At 52.3% G+C, this 18334-nt stretch overlaps 1 protein-coding gene across 2 annotated transcripts; it reads right to left on the reverse strand.

Moving 5' to 3' along the window:
• Positions 1-1667: 1667 nt before the first annotated feature.
• Positions 1668-12333, reverse strand: NRROS (negative regulator of reactive oxygen species). 2 transcript variants are annotated; one of them, XM_040567256.1, is made up of 4 exons: positions 10642-12333; positions 8601-8722; positions 6213-6336; positions 1668-5963 (listed from the first exon to the last, which is right to left on the reverse strand). In XM_040567256.1, exons 3-4 carry the CDS (start codon positions 6318-6320, stop codon positions 4002-4004), a joined length of 2070 nt encoding a protein of 689 aa, XP_040423190.1. In that variant the 5' UTR covers positions 6321-6336; positions 8601-8722; positions 10642-12333; the 3' UTR covers positions 1668-4001. The 2 variants fall into 2 exon arrangements, with proteins under 2 accessions (XP_040423190.1, XP_040423188.1); XM_040567254.1 differs by lacking the exons at positions 8601-8722; positions 10642-12333 and adding an exon at positions 7319-8531.
• Positions 12334-18334: the final 6001 nt, after the last annotated feature.

Consider the following 18334-nt stretch of genomic DNA (forward strand, 5'->3'; position numbering starts at 1 on the left):
AGGGGTGGTGTTAAACAAAACTTTTACCACCGCTGCATCATCAGACTACAGTTCCCAGCTTGCTCTAAATAGCACCAGGGAAGAAACTGACGTGGCAAGTAAGCAAAACTACAGCAAAAACTCCTCCAAGTAGCATTTCAGTGATCACTGAAAAGTTTCTCTCTGCAAATAAATAAATATTTTAACTATCCCACTGAAGCTCTAGTCCTGTTGCCTACCTCACTGGTTTGTACTCTTCAAGACACGCTCTCTTGTAAGAACTAAGTTTAGGATTCTTCAGAAAATGATAAAATGATACACGCTGAAATGATAGAGTCAGTTCTGTGAAAAATCTTGCCTTCAGCAAGTCCTCTTCTGCACACGGGGCAACCTGCTGCAGGCAAGCAGCTGGAGAGGAGAGCAAACTGACTTCTGTCCTACCTGCTGAGAAGAAGCCTGGGTCCTGGTTGATACTTCCATTGCTCGCAGGCACTCACGGTGCCAGCCGTGGTTTCCCAAGCATTGCACAAACCTTCTCCTGGCTCCTTACCTCATTGTTAGTCATCATTCCCTGTCTGCTGCCTTGTCCAAGGCACCCCTCTGTTAGAGCCTCTTCCTGCGCAGCTCCTGGGACTCCAGTGGCAAAGCCAAGGCTTTTAACACTTCTGTTTGCTCCAGAAAGCTCCCACAGAGCCAGAGCAGGAACCCTTGCTCTCCTGCAGCAGCAAAATCAGCCAGAGAACCCCAGATCAACCACATGTGAGCAAAGCTGCAGAAGCTAGCGATTACAGCAATCAGCGCAGCCTGCAAAGTGACTTTTTTCTTGGTGATGATGCAAGAGGAGGAACAAGCCCAGCTTGCCCCAGGCTAAATGCAAAGGTCTGGCAGCTCGAAAAGCCCCACGCTTCTGCTGCCAGCTGACGCTGTCAGATCTGGAAGTGGTTCGGGGGCACAGGGCCTCACCGGGGTGGCTCACGGGATGGAGCAAGCCATGCAAAGCAGGAGGACACAGGCATCTCCTTCCCTCCAGAGACCACATGGGTTCCACAGGTGATTTATCGTGCCCTGGGGGAAGAATGCTGAATGCTGCTTGCTTTTTGCTCTCCAACAGCCTCCAGCCTCTTGCCATAACAGTATATTATGCCCAGGTTTGGAAAAACTTATTAAGACTTGCAGATGGGTTTTGACAAAGAACCGTTAATAATAACTAAAAACACAGAAATGAGGCTGCAAGAGAAAATACCTTGCTCCTTTTTTTGTTTTCCCTGGATGGGGCATCTGGAGCTTAACGCTTCCAAAATCATAGCGCAGTCAAGCTTTGCCCAAGCTGAGCACTAAGCAATGGCTGAGGGATTCACGCCAGGAACCGCTCCATCTGCGGCATCGTGATGGTAGGAAGTGGGAGGTGACCAAGATCAGCAAGATCTCCCAGCAGGATGACGTACAGCTATGCAATTAGCTTTCAGTGCAATTAGCATCCAGGAAAATCCCATGTAAGGCTTCTCATCGCAGCCAGCCCCTGCCCCAGCCAACCATGGCTTTCCCCACAGGGAGGAGACTGATCTCCTCCCACCCTGCGTCCTCAAACTGCCCCAGCTTCGTGTCGCCAGCTGGATCAGGAGCTTTTTAAACGACACAGGGGCAGGAGTGTCATTCAGTGTGGTTTACTCTGCAGGGCATCATACTACAGCCGCCTTCCTACTGAGCGCAGTGATAAGATGGTGGCTGTGCCGAGCAGCAGCCCCCGTTGTACATCAGATAAGGCTCCACGTGTTTTTTTCTGTTTTCAACTCTGCTCTCTCTGACTGCATGCCACTGGTGTAGCAGAGACAATGATCTCCTCTGTGGCCACAGAGCAAGCGGTTCCTTGCTGCAGAGAAAGCCCGGCAGCTTTGGTCTGCTCCTCGGGAAGATCCCAGCCGTCGCTCCCAGGGCACTGCGGAAGCGTCACAGCCTCCGTGCTGGGCAGAAGGGCTGCCACAGCACACGGGGTGAAAGATCTGCCCCCGTTCCAAGGCACAGGTGGCACGGGGCATCACAGAAATATTAAAGCATGGTGTTAAGTCTCACCTGTTCTCACTGCAAAACTCCTGCTTTGAAGATTTTGGTAACACCGTGGCATTAGCTCAGCAGAGGCCACCGTTGGAGGGGGCAGACAGCGTGGGTGCATTACCTCAGTGCTACTGGGGTGCCTTCCCCTGTTGAAACAACTTCCCTTGCTTTCCTCTAAAGAAAAAAAATAATATATGATCCTCCCCGGATTAGAGCAGCAGAGCGAAATGACGTCTCAGCCTCGCCAAGAGTGCCTTGGAGTTTCCTCCAGGGGTGCGATGGGCCAGCAAAAATACCCGTGATGATGCAAGAACCCGGCTGCAGAGTCTGGCCTGGAGGCATGCTGATGTGACATTTTGTTTCACTGCCTTGTTGGGTCAAGGTATATTTTTTTTGTTAAATGGGCTCTAGGTTTGCTCATCATCAAATCTCTTTTTCTCACACACCTCCCACAGCAAGCTCATTTATGTTAATTTAGGCTGCATGGACATTGTGCTTCCACTCTGAGTTTTGTATCTTGAGTGACACTGGCACCTCTCAATGCCTATTTATTAAAACCCCGTTCCTGCACCAGCTTTTCACGTGCATATCACCAAATCCCAGCTACCTCCATGCCTGCTCACCCAACCGATTTTACCTTCCTGCTTGCCCACCCACCCAGAGCACAACATCCTCGCTCAGCTCTGGAAAGACAGGAGGGGAGGCAGCGCTGAAAGCCTTGCTGCAGTTGAGCTGAAGGCGCCCACCGCTCCTGTCGCCTACTGATCAGGCTGCTTCCCCTCGGCCAACCCACGCTGACTGCTCCCAATCCCAATGCACACACAATGGGCAGCAGCGGCCACCCAGTTGCCACCCCAGCACGTGGCCGTGCCCCCCGGCACCCTGCCAAAAGGAGAAGCAGCAGCTGCAGTGGAAGGACACATCCACATCCACATCCATCCACCAAGGCTGGAGCCCGTGGGGCTACAGCCATGAGGGATTCCCCAGCTGGCACCTGATTCAGCTCTGGCTATTTCTGTCTGAAATAGGGCCAGAAAACAGCCGTTTCCTGAGGTGGATTTGAGAGTCTTTCCCGAGTCTTTCCAGCATTAAGCTGGCTCCCCTCCTGCAGCATCCCTGCCCATGGCTCCACGCTGGGGTTTCTGCACCCACAGGTTTTGCTTGCCCCATTTATCACAGGGCACGCCACGACTGGTGCCAGGAAAGATAAACATGATAAAAACAGTACTGGCAGTATAATTTATTCTTGTGTCTTTTGGTCAATATTTTACATTATAGCAACTTGAGGTTCTTTCCAAGGGGCTCTTTTAGCCAGGATCCAAGCACCAAACACCAAAATGCCCCGCTGACACCACCTTGTCTCACCACCATGCTGGGCACTGCCAGCAGCAGTGCCACAACCAGGGCAGCGTGGGATGGGGTTGGGGACTGTTCTGCTTGGGGCACCATCACCGTTTCAATCCTTTTTTTTTTTTAGTGATACATCCCACAGAGACATCCAGGCTGAAGTTTCAGTGACAAATCCAGCAAGACAGAGCTCTTGCTCTTACTTCTTTCACCTTCTGCACATAGATTTCAACCCTTGCCCTCCAGAACCCACAAATGCAAAATGTTCGCCATGGAAGTTTCCAAGCACCGGGGCGGCTTTGGGGTTTCACAGCTCACACCAGGAGTCAACCAGAGGCTTCAGCAGTGCCAGCGCCCTGCAGACACGTGCCAGGGTGGTGCATTGGCCCCTGGGCACGTCCTGTGGGCACACGTGGAGGGCAGCTGTGGCAGGGCCAATAAATAAAAGCAACCACCCTATATGGAGGAAAGCACTTCCCCGACGGGTAGCCTAGGGGCGAGGACGTGCCCAGAGCAGCAGCACCAAAACGCTGCTTCTCAGCCGCTCCGTCTCATGGCCGAGGTCTCGCCTACGCTCACCATCCTGAGTGCCACTGGCCCTTTCTCCTCCTCGTCCCCATCCATCAGTAAGGGCTGGATGCCCCGCATCGGCTCTTCAACATTTTTAGCAGCTTTTGCTTGAGCATGAGGAAGACCACAGCGAAAGCCACCAGGAGCGTCAGGCAGGTGGGCAGGGCGAGCACCAGGTAGAGGAGGGCCAGGTTGGCCACCTTCCAGCGGCAGGCCCGCAGGACAGTCTCGGGCAGCGCCCGGGCGCTCAGCGTCCTGGAGTCATAGCTGCAGGTCACCTCGCGCCCGTCGGGGACACGCAGCTGCTCCACGCGCTGCAGGGACTCCCACCAGCCCAGCGTGCAGCAGTTGTAGGGGTTGTGGCTGAGGTAGAGCTCCTGCAGGCTCCTCACCAGGGGCATCCGTGCCACGTCCGTGGGCAGAGCCGGGAGGCAGTTGTCCCGGAGGTCGAGGCTGCGCAGCTTGACCGCGCTCAGAGTCCTGGGAAGTGCGGTCAGTGAATTCCCTGACAAGTCCAAGGCCACGAGGCTCTGTAAGGCAGAGAAGTCCACCACAGAGGAGGAGAAGCTGGTGTTCCGGAGGGACAAAACCCGTAGCGTGGCAGCAAGGTCTTGAAGCCACCCCGGGTCCCCAGACAGGGCCTGCTGGTTGTCAGAGAGGTCCAGGTGTGTCAGTGATGTCCCTCGGAAGGGCTGGCCGTCCAGTCCCCGCAAACCACAGCCAGCCAAGTAGAGGCGATTCAAGGTCTCGATTCCCCTGATGTCCACACAGGGAGGACTCTCCACCTCGCTTGCAACAGCCTGCTGGGGACACAGGTCAAGCCGGTTGCGGCTGAGGTCAACTGTAGTGATCTTCCCGGTGTAGGTGAAGACTTCAGCAGGAAGCACCCGCAGCCTGTTGGTGCTGAGGTTGAAGAGCTGCAGGCTGGGCAGGATGGCCCCGGCACCCACCTGCAGCTCCACAAGCTGGTTCTGGCTGAGGTCAAGGTCCGTCAGCATGGCCAAGGGATCCTCCTCTGACAGGTGGAATGTCTCCAGGCAGTTCTGGTTGAGCTTCAGGTGGGTCAGGGAGGGCATCTTGGCCAGGAAGCCCTCCGGCAGGTACCAGAACTGGTTCTGGCTCATGTCCAGGAGGCGCAGGGAGGAGAGGTTGCTGTAGCAGACCTCGTCCCAGAGGTTGACCGTGGTAATGTTGGTGGAGTTGCCATCAATGATCAGGAACTGCACGGTGACATCGGCGAGGGAAGTGCCGTTGGGAAGACGCTGATAAAAGCTCATCTCATTGTCCTTCAGCAGCAAGGAGTGCAGCTTACTCTGCCGGGGCAGCACAGGGAAAAATAGGAGCCGGTTGTGGGACAGGTCCAGCACCTCCAGTTCAAAGAGATCATCACTTTCAAAGGCCAGAAACCACTCGATAATGTTGTGGCTGACATTGAGCACCTTGAGCTGGGTCAGGCCGAAGTCCACTATGCATGGCATGTAGTTATAAGCTATGTTGAGCCTCTGCAGCTTCTGCAGCCCTTCAAAAGCTTGGTCAATCTCAAAGATGTAGTTCTTCTCCAGGTTCAGCTCCAAAAGCTGCGTCAAGTTGGTGAAGACAGACGAGTCCAGCCTCATGATAATGTTCCTGGCCACTGACAAGGACTCCAAGGATGGCAGATTCAGGAGCAAAACCGATAACATGTCCTCAGTGAGGCAGTTTCCAGATAGATCAAGTGTCCGCAAGGCTGGCAAAGCAGAAAGAGCAGCTGCTGTCTGCGAGTAGTTGGTGAAGAGGAGGTTGTCTGCCAAGGAGAGCACGTGGAGGCCTTGGCTGTCCAGGAAGGCACCAGGCTCGATGAGCTTCAGCCGGTTCTTGGACAAGCTGAGATGCTTCAGCTGGGGGTACGGGAGCAGAGAGGCATAGCCCAGGACCTGGATAGTGTTGTCATTGAGCAACAGCTCTTCGATATCACCTTGAAGATTTCCTGGGACAGAGCTCAGCCATCTCCCAGTGCAGTCTGCGGTGCTCTGCACCTAAAGCAAGAAGCAGATATGCAACACCTCTTTGAGAAGGAGGAGACGGGGGGGATGAGAATTTTGGTGAGCAAAGCAGGGATGGAGGTGTTGGCTCCACAGACAGAGCTTCGACATCCCAGTCCAAGCCTTAGCTCCAGTGCTAGGCCAGTATCTGGAAGGCCAGGTCTGGAGGTGCTGAGGTGCCTGGGGTTTGTAGGGCAGGATCAGGAGATCAGAAGGGCAACGATTGTGAGAGTGAGGACTTACATGCTTGCAGCCGCCAGGAGACACCGCCCAGGCTGCGCCCACCCCATTTCCCCATCCCGCTGCCAGCAGGACCAGAAGCAGGGAGAGACCGGGCAGCAGGGCCTCCATCTCAGCAGCGGCTCTCCTGTGGGGACAGAGGTGAGAGGGTCAGAAGCTCATCCCGAAAGGCTTGGCTTTCCCCAGGGGACCCACCGTGGCAGCAGTCGTGCATCCTCCTGCCCTCAGCACTTGCCTGCACTGCCCGGGATGCCCGGAGGTGATGGGCTCCTACCGCAGCAGCGAGCACCGTGCCCTGCTCAACTGAGTTGCGTGCTCAGCTGCAACCCTCGAGGAGAGGCTTCCTTGCCTCACAGGGCTCACAGCCCCCTCCCTGGTGCCCCAGTGCCCCCCAGGGTCACCAACCCCACTGCTACCAGAGTGTGTCCCCTCCAGCACCGATTGCTGCTGGCAGCCACCCCGAGGTGCCGGGGTGCAGCCGGGGAAGCGGCTGCTTTTCAATACGAGGGCCACGGTTGCTAATTTTGTGGAACCAGAGCTGATGGTATTTGCATCTGGGGAAAAGCTGAACCTCAGGCAAATGAGTAGTGAGGTCTTGCCGGGGGCTCGGCGAGCAGCGTTTTCATAACTGCCGGTGTTTGAAGAAGAAATCGGAGGTTATTTTTGGCAGACTGAGAAGCTGGAACCTCACGCCCCAGAGGAAGCCCAGGACGCATCCCGGCTCATCTCCTTCCATGGGACAGCCAAAAGCCAATGTGAAATCGGCGTTTATTAATCCGGGGTGGGGGTGGGAAGACCCTTCTCTGGGTGAGGTGATTTCTCCAGCCCCTCCAAGCCCTCACCGCCAGCAGCGCCTTGTGCCAGAGCACAGCACAGAGGGACCCCGCGGTGTCCTCACCACAGCACTGCTCCCCAAAACCCCACAGGCTTGGGCTGCAGTTCGGCAGTGGCACCCAAACCCCTCTGAGCCGCTTCCCCCCACCCCAGCTCACCCTTTCCCCCCACCGCCACCTCCTCGCAGCTCAGCTTTGGCCTCCCCCAGCATCAGCAGCTCCTTCCCCTCTGCGTCCCCCCGGCGGGGCCATGGGGTACGAGGGGCAGGTACTTACCGCCCGGGGCGGCACGCGGGGCGTGCAGCAGCGCATCCTGTGCCCAGCGGCCCCTCCACCGCCACACTCGGGGGGCTCTCGGGGGGCCGAGGCTGGGGGTGAGCCGCTGGCTCCCTCTCCCACCCGCTCTCTGGCTCGGCGCTGAATTAGCCTTTGCGGAAGGAGCTAACGGAAACTGCAGTCACATGGAGGCAGCGAGCGCGGCGAGGCACTTCGCTTACTTGATCTCGGCACTCACACCCCGGGTCATGCACTCACAAGCAGCCCGGCAGCAAGGAGGAACCACGGGGTGGGCAGGGAGGGGGGCGCGGGCAGGGCGCCGGGGCTCGACACAGCCACTGCGCAGAGCCAGGGCCCTTTGGGGTTGGTTGGGTTTGGCTGCAGAGAACAGCCGCCGGCTGGGCGGCGCTGCCACAGGTGCTCCCCACATTGCGTCCCTCCAACCCCCTGATAGACCCGGGCTTCGACACGAGGCCAGGGATGCACTTCCCAGGGGGGAATTGTTCCCCTCGGCACCCTTGGGACACCAGCACCCGGCCTCTTGCAGCACCCAGGTGAGATTTTTGGATGTTGAGCGAACTCCGGGGATGTTCAGCAAAGCCAGCGCCCAGGGTGCAAGTCTGGCCCATCCCAAAGCAGGGAGCTCCCAAGCACCAACACTGATGCAAAAGTCAACGTGAAGGTGGGTCGAGCAGCTCAATCCCAGGGTCCTCACGCACCCCAATTCCCTGCTTAAGTGCGGCCAGTGATGGGGCAGCCAGCTTATTGCAGCACACCACGTATCCCCCCTGAGGGACCGCTGCCTGGGTCACCCCGACCCGCTGGACACCTGTGCCGAGGGGTCCTTAGGCTCCCGCAGCCAGTGCGCGTGACCGGGCAGATATGTTTATTTTTCTTTTTGCCTTCACTTTAAATTTCATTTCTTCTCTGGAAGGACACTCAGCGCTCCCACATCACTGACAAAAAAGCCCTGTGGTTTCATTTCCTGCATTTTCAAGGAAGTTTGAAGCATAAAAATCAAGAAGGAAAAGAGAGAAGCACTCATGGGCCAAGCGAAGCAAAGCAGATGTCAGAAACTCCACAGCCGGGCAAGATTCCCAGGGTGTTGCTCGAGGTCACATGAAGCGCTGACACCGGCCGATAACTACAGACCCACTCCTCGTCCCCAAAACCCTGCCACGAGCCCAGCCCACACCAAAACTACTCACCTGACAGGCAGAAAGGCAGGAGCTGGAAGAGATTCCCCCCAGGGCTGGGAAACCTTAATACCGAGCATCCTCACCTGCGACCATACACCGTTCCCCATTGATCCAGAGGCTCCTGGGAGAACTTTCGATGACATCCACGCAGTGCCACCAAGTCAGGTGGTGCCCCAAGGGTCGAAGCAGCCTCCTCTGCCAGCTCCTTGGTGGCCCAGGGAGAGAAAACTGTGTTTTATCCCACGCTTCATCCAGTGTCGGTGAATTTGGCCGGCCGAAGCCGAGCCCCCCACACCGCCCTTTTCGGAAAGCAGCCACACACCGGGGCCACTCCCCACAGCCCATCTCCACACACAGGCCCCTGGCAGCACCCTTGTTTTCACACTTTCCCCACATCCTGCAGCCGGGTGGTTCTGAAAATGCCCTAAAGCTGCCGCTTGCCCCCCTGCTCTTCCTCTCAAGCAGCATCACAGGCCCCACTGCGAGCTCTCCCAGTAAAGACCAGCTGCACGTTTGGGGATTTTTTTTTCTTTTTTGCTGGCACAGTAAAGGCACAGGGATTGAGCTGCCAGTCTGACTGACTCTTTATGAAGCTTCAATCCAGCTCAATGGCACGGCTGGGCTAAAATGAAGGAGATTTGGCTTGCAGAGGTGCCTAAGTGTGCCGCAGCGACTCCTGCAGCTGCAGAAAATGATCAGGATCCTCCATAAGGTTTTATACCCAGCCTCCTCCATCCCATCTCCTGTCTTTTTCCCTTAACAGACCCTCAGGTTGTGGAGCTCAGATCCTGAGAAAAGGGGCAGCTCCGCCTGGTCGCTCCAGACCGCTGCACCTAGTGCCTGGAGGAATGGAGAAACTGCGACAGAAACCAGCAACCCACTGCCTCTGATGCCCAGCAGACACCAGTGTGCCCTTCTTTTTTCCTGCAAGAAATGTGATTTTTTTCACTGAATTTTTTTCCCCCCCCAGCAAGACCACAGCCCTGGCCATTGGGGCAAAGTGAAATGGAAACATTTCTCCCCGGGCTGCATCTGCTGCCACAGCAGTGGAGAACTGGAGGGAATTAAATGAGCAGCTCCGCAGGGGAGAATGCTCAGAATCACAGAATCATTTAGTTTGGAAGAGACCTCCAAGATCACCTAGAGACCTCCAAGATCACCTCAGGATGGTGCAAAGCATCCCAGGAAAGCCTCCAGCCGTGCTCAGTCCCCAGCTTTTTGCCCATCAAGGGAAGGATGCAGCATGAAAAGAGATGGGTGGAAGAAGCAGCTGCTTTGCGAGACATTAGATTGATACCTACAGAAACATGACAATGTCCAGGCTCGTGGGAAACCACAAACAGCATTACAGAAAACATTAGGAGGGCTCAAGACCTCAAAGCTGGTTGTATCAGGGGTCTGTCACCAGCAGCATCCCATCTGAGGGGCAGAGCAGCGGCAGCAGAAGAACCAGCATCTCCCTTGAGAGACAGGGGTGGGAGCAGCACCCTGTATTCTGCCAGCCCTGGTGCCCCTCAGAGCATGGCCTGTCAGATGCTGGGGGGTTCAGGTCATAAAAAAAGCCTTTTAGATGAAAAACTGTGTTTAAATACTGGCCTGGAAGGACTCAGAAAATTAAAGAAAATCCATCTTTAAAACCCACATCAAATCTTTCAAACTGCCACGTGGCTGAAGCGTGCACAGTGAATGCAAAGGTATCAAGACAATGCAAGTGAAGAAGTCCCTTAATTTAATCACTTGCTCTGGATACAGCAGCACTACATGCTGAAGCTCTGCCCTATCCCAGAAGCTGCCAGGTGCCTGGCAGTTTAAGATGAAGTATGAGCAGTGGAAACCAAGAAACAAATCAGCAATCTATAATCAGCTTCAAAATCTTTTTTCTTTTCTTCCCCCCTAGCTGTCGCCAGAACAACCTGCTTGCTTATTTACCCAGCCACCCTCTGTCTTCTTCCAAGGAAACACGTGCCAGCGCTGCTGTTAACAACCGAATTAAAACTTCAGGCTGCAAAGCCTTGGGTTTCGCAGCCGCTGCCATGCCTATGAACGCTGCCACCAGAACATCCTCGGTTGGCCAGCTGCGGCTCCCGTGCTCCACTTTTACCCGCTCACTGCAGGAAAGCCCACCTTTGCTCCCCTATTTGCAGCCAGCAGGAGCCTCCCAGCTCACTCTGGGTTTTTTGGTGAAAAGAGGGGATCCAAAGGGGTCTTTAACTCTGGGTATCACTTTCCAAAGCTGCTCTGAAGGGAGCGCGGGGCTTCGCTTGCTCGCCTGCCTCTGCAGTGAGGCACCAGTTCTCACACTGACACCTGTGGGGAAGGAAACGACCCACCAGACCGGCACCGTGCCATGAGCCCAGCACTAGGGGCCCAGGTGAGCCGCCAGCATTTGGCCCAGGACCTGCACTCTAAGCAGGAGCCCGCGGCACCGCTGCCAGAGAGGAGCCCCAGTGCCTGAAGGGAGCAAGCATCCCCCAAGGGGCCCAGAGGAAGGCCAAGAAGGTCTTAGTAGAAAGCAAAAGCGCGTTTCTGGAAGCACAGCGTGGGAAGGAAGGGAAGAGGGGAGCCGGTCAGTGGCTCGGCCACATCCTCTTCCCAGCGGGCAGCGCCGGCCCCGGGCCAGATCCAGCATGGGCGGCTCCGTCCCTGTGGTCTCCGCTCTCCCTGCTCCCACCTCTGCCAGCGCACACAACATAAATGAGGAGGAAGTGGGCCGGGGAGAGCCGCAGAAGCGATCTCACTTCCCCCGGCCGCTGCCTCCCGCCGCCCTCGTCCACCCGCCATGCCCAGGCCGGGTTTGAGGCCTGCTGCCCGCAGGGGGCGGCTTCGGCCGGCAGCGTGCGGCGGGGCTGCGGGCCTCCGGCGGGGACCCACGGGAGATGCACGCACCTGAGGCCAGCGGTATAAGCAGCTGACCCATCCTAGTGCATTTACTGAAGGTTTTAGGGTAAAACTGCCAGGACTTGGAGGCTCTTTGATCACCAGAACGAGAAGGTATTGAAAGCTTCTGCCATTACATCACTCAGCGATGCAAGCTGGCATGAAAATCAGCTCCCCTCTGCAGTCACACATACTCCCTTCCTGCTGCTGTTCTGCTGAAGAGAAGTGAAAAATTGTGTCATTCATGCAAAGGGAAGCGAAACTATCTCAGCTCCTGACCAAGCCAAGCACGTCCCCACCCTGCTTGCCCTGCCGGTCGGGAGGGTCGAGGGCCCTGCCTCGCCACAGCACTCCGCAGGGCGCATTGCCATCAGCGCTGGGATCAAGCCACCACGGTCACCCTCCCAAGTCATCTTCCTCCTCCTTTGGGCTCAGCATCTCACCTCTCTGGCGCTTTTGGGATGAGTGACAAAGCCTGCCGGGTTTCAGGACCAGAGTGCCCGCTTGCACTTTGGGCATAGTCCTTGAACTTGTGTAAGAAAACAAAAACACGCCAGGACATGAGTTTCTGCATTTTTTAAACGGAGTCTAACCTGAAGAGGCATTGTCGTATCTGAGACCTCATCCCTGCAGCTACATCTGGGAGATGCTCAGCAGAGGCTTTCAGGTTTCAATTTGACATTGTCCTCTCGCCCCCGTGTGCAAAGACTTAATGCAGGAACACGAGACAGGGAAAGTTCAGGCAGATGCTATTAATGCAGCAGATCCTCCCCTCCTGTGCTCCTTTTTCTCACCAAGAAGAGCAGCTAAAAGTCTTCATTTAACAGCTGATTGTACACTAAAAGTGAAATAAAAATATTTCAGCAGTTTACAAAGCATAAGATCCTACCCTAAAGCTCCATAAGGGCTCAGGTGCCCATCTCAGATGGGAGGAAACTGTTCCATCACCTGAGCACAAAACCCAACCCAACCGCACCACACAACAAAACACCCCAAAGAGGTGATTTCCCTGGAAATCCACTGCTTGTTGCTGCTGGTGGATAGAGGGGCTGCAAAGCTTTAACCACTACACTATTTGGGATACCATACAAAAAATATTTTAGTCAACATCCATTTCCTTATTGGCAGGTTCATCCAGCACTAAAAATACAAAGGTACATATCGATAGCCTTTTGGGAAGCTGGCAGAGCCCACTTGTTTAAATTACCATTTAAAAGCTGTTGGATATGGCTTACTTCTCCTAAGTGTAGGACGCCGAAGAAACACCACAACTTCATACCCTCAAGCACAAGCTCTCAGCTTCCAACCACTGAAGTCTTTCTTGTAGCTGCTGTAGTCTTTCGTGTACCATGCAAACAGGTACCAGGGGATTTTGTGGATGGAGTAAAATCCATACTCCCTCCCAGATTTAATATGTTATTCAGCTGCAGGGAGTCTAGGGAGGACTCAAGCACACAGCACACGCTCACCTACTTTGGTTGAAAACAGCTGAGTTTCCTGTTATCGATCAGCTTTGTCTTGCCTCAGTTTTCAACTCACCTACTGCAAACCAAAGCTGATGGACTGATTTAAGCAAAGAGAGCAGGACTTAAGGAAACCAGTGTGTCTTGCTGCAGGTACATAACTGTGCTTGAAGGTGCGCAAGGGAATGACATTTTGTAGCTGTAGCATACATGCTGCTGTAAACCAGCTGTTTTCACATCTGTCGCTGGCTTTATGTTTGCCTCTAAAGATGTGAAACCTGTGCTGTGCAAATGAAAGCAAGTTCACAGTCTGAATTCAGAAGTTCAAGAAAGGACAAAAAAAATAAAATCACTTTGCAAAACACACAGCAAAACACCTGGGGACAAAGCGCAGGCCCTGAGCAATAAAACACCGTAGACCCACAAAGGTTGTGCGTCCCAGGACAGCCGTTCATTCGCATGCACTCAGTGCTCCTGCTGCTTCTGGATAAAATTACTGGAGGTTGAGCTGAAGAAACTGGGAGCTCACGAGAAGATCAGGCACTTCACACAGAAGGCAAGAACAGACAAGGTTGTACCTTCATACTATTCTCCATTCAAACACTGCCTGCAGGTAAACATATAACCAAAGAGCTTTTAACAATAGTAGAGCAATCTGGATTAAAAAATTAAAATAAATCAAGCAAACATGAAACAACTCCAGCCAGCTCACAACAAATCTGCGTGTGCAGGCACAGCAGGAAGGAGACACCCTTGTTCGTTCAGCTTGCAAAACTGCAGAAGAATAAACACCACTTGCAATATACAGTGAGTTTTATTTTAAAGTCCCCCTTCGACAACTTTTTTCAACTGCAGTGGAATATTTTTATTTACTGATTTATTTAAAATAGTCTTTTGACCACAGATCACACATGCCTGAAAGGAAGAAAAGCAGGTCTGTGAATAAACAGACTGGTAAGTGACCGACTAGAGGCATGTTCTGCCACTGAACAGCAGTGGTGATGTTTGCTTTGAGCCTCCCAAATCCCCTCCTGCCTTTGCAGGTGATTGTGAAGTCCCAGCTCAGGTTATTGTCAGGGAAAATAAATCTTAATAAACTCTAATTTCAGGATCAAGGGTTCAAATGAAGAAGTATATTTCAAAAACTCTACTTCTGCATCCCCTGAAAAACCAAAAGCAGAAGGGGATAATGGAGGTAATATTAGCAGAGAAGGTTCCACATTAAACCCTAGTTTTGCACAAAGCTTTGGAAATTCAAGGTACGGGCCCCCACAGCGCTGTTAACTTTGCCCTCTTGTGGGGAGGTGTGAGAATTCATTCTCAAGTCACACTACGTATAACAGAATGAAAAACGCGGCGTATAGGAGAAATTAGCAGATCCGGCATCAGTGCTGGAAAAGCTTTCAGTGCTCATTTACCACCTCGTTAATTTTTCCTTTAGACTGAATTATACCTCAGTGTGAGGTAGTCTAGTATCTCTTACAGAAACCAAGCACATCATCCTCCTACCCATTTAAAAACCCGTATTGCAAATGTGAAAAAGGATCCCAGAACAGATTTCAGCAATGCTCTTTCCTGGCCACAGAAGCCACTGAATTACCCGCATCGTGCAAGAACTGCATGTGGAGAATGGTGGCACAGACAGCACTTGCAGTTGTGTTCTTGCCAGCATCCAGAGCTATTTATAACATATCGAGCTTCTGTAACCGTGGATGTATACTTGGAGGTGATCAGATCAGCGGGAAATTCCCTTCTACACAGCTGATGATGAAAGGCAGATTCAAGAGGGTAACAAAGGGAGAGAAGACGAGAAGACAAGGGAAAAAACAAACCACGGTCTGTAACACCTAAGGAAAGACAGGGAGCACTTCCAAGTCCTAAACTTTAAGCAAAACGTTACAAACCAGCACCTTGCAGTTAAACAGGAGTGTTCCAGCAACTCCTGGCAGACAAAAAACATAAAGCTCATACAGGTAATAAAATAATAAGGTAATAAAGTCAAAATGAGGAATAATGTAAAGATTAGCTAGAACGAAGGTATCAGTACTGAAACCCAGAGGCTCAGGAATCACCAAGGGCTGGTTACCTCTCAAATACTTAGAGAAAACAAGTTTTATACGTAGCTGCATGATCAAACCATTACCAGCCTGAATGTTATTTTAATTCATCGCTGCTGTTAGCATCGCAGCGAAAATGGGAGAGAAAGAAATAGAGGCAGCCATCTGGAAAACACATCCCCTGTGTCAAGGAAATTTTAGAATATAGATCATCAGCAAACGGGGAGAAAAGCTAATGCATTCAAGTTGGGTTCAGAGGCAGAAGAATACGGACACATCCGAGGCAAGAGAAACGCAGCCTCAACGCAGGGCTCACCGACACGGCCCACCGGATCAGGGCCATCTGCTCCCGGCCAGCTTTGTCATCTGAAACACAGCCAAAAGTTACAAAACCAAATGGCATTTGCCAGTAGAAGGCACACACAGGACTCCCAGAAATGCACACTCACTGCTGCATTTTAAGCAGAAAACATGGTTTTCAAAAAATCTCCCCAGCAGAGTGAATTTTCCCACAGCATTTTGATTTTTTTTAGTTCCTTCCAGCAAGGAAGGAATTAATTTTGATTTTTTTACGCTCCTCCCCATACATGAAGTATGACTAGATCAGAGGACCACCTGCTGATCTCCCACCAGTTTTCACGGCACACTTACATCTGCAAAAAGATCAGTGTTTTATTCAATTGATAAGCAAAATGCTCACTTATCAAAATAAACGGGATATCCTAAAGGATCCTGAAGCCTGCATCTGTCTGAGTTATGTAAGCCACGAACAGATGACGTTCCGCTTGACCACAGCAGTCAAATCACTAGCTGGGAAAGGGAGAATAATTCAAGCAGTTGTTTAGCTGACTCCAAAGTAACTTGCAGAATCCCTTTTTCCAGCACATTTTCGGCTAGCCAGCATCAGACCTTTTGACCCCTGAACAAGCATTAGCCAAAGTTTGCCACTTAAAAGCAAATTCTTGATGAAGAGATTTTGGGAAGTGCTTCAGAGCTCCCAACCACAACACCGTCTCCTCTGATTACTGATCACAGTTGCTCAGCCTCACACAGTATTTCTGAGCGTTCCTGCGTTCCTGGCTGAAAACAAGCCCTCCTCCAGTAGTTCCTGCAAGATGATCTGTTGAATCTGGTTGGTTTTGAGACGCTGCCCCATCCTGCAGCATGTTGCCCTGCTTTCAGTTACACCTCAGCTGTTTGGGCTTCAGCCATACATACCTACACAGGTGTTTAAGAACTTACCACGTTGAAAGCTCCAGGAGATACAGAGAGTTGTAACGCCGTCCCTCACCCACACGAGCTACCAAATGCACATCCGACCTCTCCTTGATGCTTCTACAACATCCAGCTAATTTTAGGTCAAATGAAATCACTGTCCTTGTCTGAACTACGCCCACAAGCTGCACGAAGCCCTGGAATTAAATTTACAACTGGCAATTGATCTCTTCTGGCAAAACAAGAACTTGGTGTCGCATGAGCAAAGTTCATCCACGCGCGAGAACGTGCTCTGTGGGACCCTTGCAGACAGGACCGAATTCCTCCCCGACTCAGGCATCGCAGAAACCTTGCAATATACAACACTAAGAGCAGAAAAAGGTATTTGCCTGGCTTGTCTGCTCTTCCATTATCCCCTGGCAAGTACACACAATCCTCTATATATTTAAATAGTGCCCAAAGCATGCTGCTACATGCTTTTGTACACAGGTGGGAATGGGAAGGAAAAAAAAAAAAAAAACAGGGCATAGAAGCCATTCTGATCCAAGCAACAGTAGCAGAACGCTGGACACGCTGGACAGCCAGTCCAAGGACCTACCCAGAACCAAGCAGCAGCCTGAAGCCAGCACAGCCGAGCAGAAGCTAACACATCTGCACAAGCACCGCGTGAATCCCGGTAAGCAGGCATGCACTTGAGTCAGCAAGGCTTTTTAGTGCTCTTAGACTGAAAAAGCTGCAAAACGAGTAAAAAGTAAACAGCAATGCCTTAGCAAAGGGCTTGACTACATGTATTAAATCTTACGGATGTTAAATCTTTATTATTTCAAAATATCTCTTGAGCACGTCTCTCTTGAGCAGCCCGGAGGAGGCGTGCTGGCTGCAGCTCACGGAGAGGAGAGGTGTCTCCCGGCTTCCCAGTGCTGCAGAATGGGCTCGGGCATGCTGCAGGACCCCGCTGACTCACATGTCCATGTCAGAAATCGCTGCTCCAGCTGCGTGATTCGTTTGGTACTCAAAGCTGCTCAGGAGACATGGGCGACACAGGAGGGGCTGACAATCCTGCTGTCCCACCAGCATGAACCACCACGAAGGTGGCAGCAGGGGGTGCCTCTTTTTTTTTTTTTCCAAGGGCAAGCTCACCATCTGCTTTCTTCTAAGTACACCAAGCTCAAAGTATAGAAGATGAATAAAATCAGTCTCAGAATGATCTGCCAAGTGAGAAAAGCTGCAAGCAAACAGCTGCCTGGTTAGTCAAAAGTCTCAGCTGTACATCACCGGCCAAATACACAGATGTATTTGTAACACGTACCCGGCTTAACAAAGGCTATTCAGAAATAACGAGGGAGAGGAGTTAAATTGGATCTGGTAGCACAGGTACCTTCAATTGTGCACATCTGGCTCTGCCGCCTCTCTCTTAGAAATTTTTAAGGGTGGTGAGCAAAAAGTTGAAAAGCACCTTCAAGCAAGCACACCTATGTAACACAGGCTAACAGAGTAACTATCGATGAAGTTTAAGTATTGCTCCGTTGTGTTCTCACTATCACACCTGCTTCCAGCGACAGCCCAAGTTTAAGACCTGCAAAATGCTGACAGTGAGCAAACACATCCCTGACAGAGCAAAACGCTCTGCAAAGTTTAATTTTAATAATCTGAATAATAATGGGGAGAGAAAGTCCACCATCAAAACATACTTTCATTAACTACCACTGCTCGTCTTTGATCTTGTTGCTGCGGAGTAGAATTCAACCTGGAATCCTTACTTTTTCCTGTAAGCACCAAGAAATACTGCACTTCCATACTGAAAGCTACAGAAAGAGAAGCTGAGCAGCTATGCTCGGAAAGAAGGCACCTCTGTTCGGCAGCAGGGCAGTGCAGCCTCAGCAGCGAGCACAATACCTCCTCTGCTGCTCGGTAATTTGCGTCAGGAGACCTCCAGCTGCTAGGAAAGCCTTTTCCCATGCTGCCACACGCCAGCACCCCCGCCTCAGAGGATGTAATTTCACGAGCACAGCTATTAAACTACCGAGTCTTCAGGTCCTCGTAACCACCACCCAGATGTCTCTTCATGCAGCAGATCACAGGGTCCCAGCGTTGTCATCTTTCTGACGATAAGAATTTTTGTTTGGACACACCAAACTGCTACTCCATTTTTCCTATCAGCACACCACAGATGTCATTACAACAATACACACAAATATACCCTTC

Source organism: Cygnus olor, chromosome 9 (genome assembly GCF_009769625.2).
Source record: "Cygnus olor isolate bCygOlo1 chromosome 9, bCygOlo1.pri.v2, whole genome shotgun sequence".
NCBI lineage: Eukaryota > Metazoa > Chordata > Aves > Anseriformes > Anatidae > Cygnus > Cygnus olor.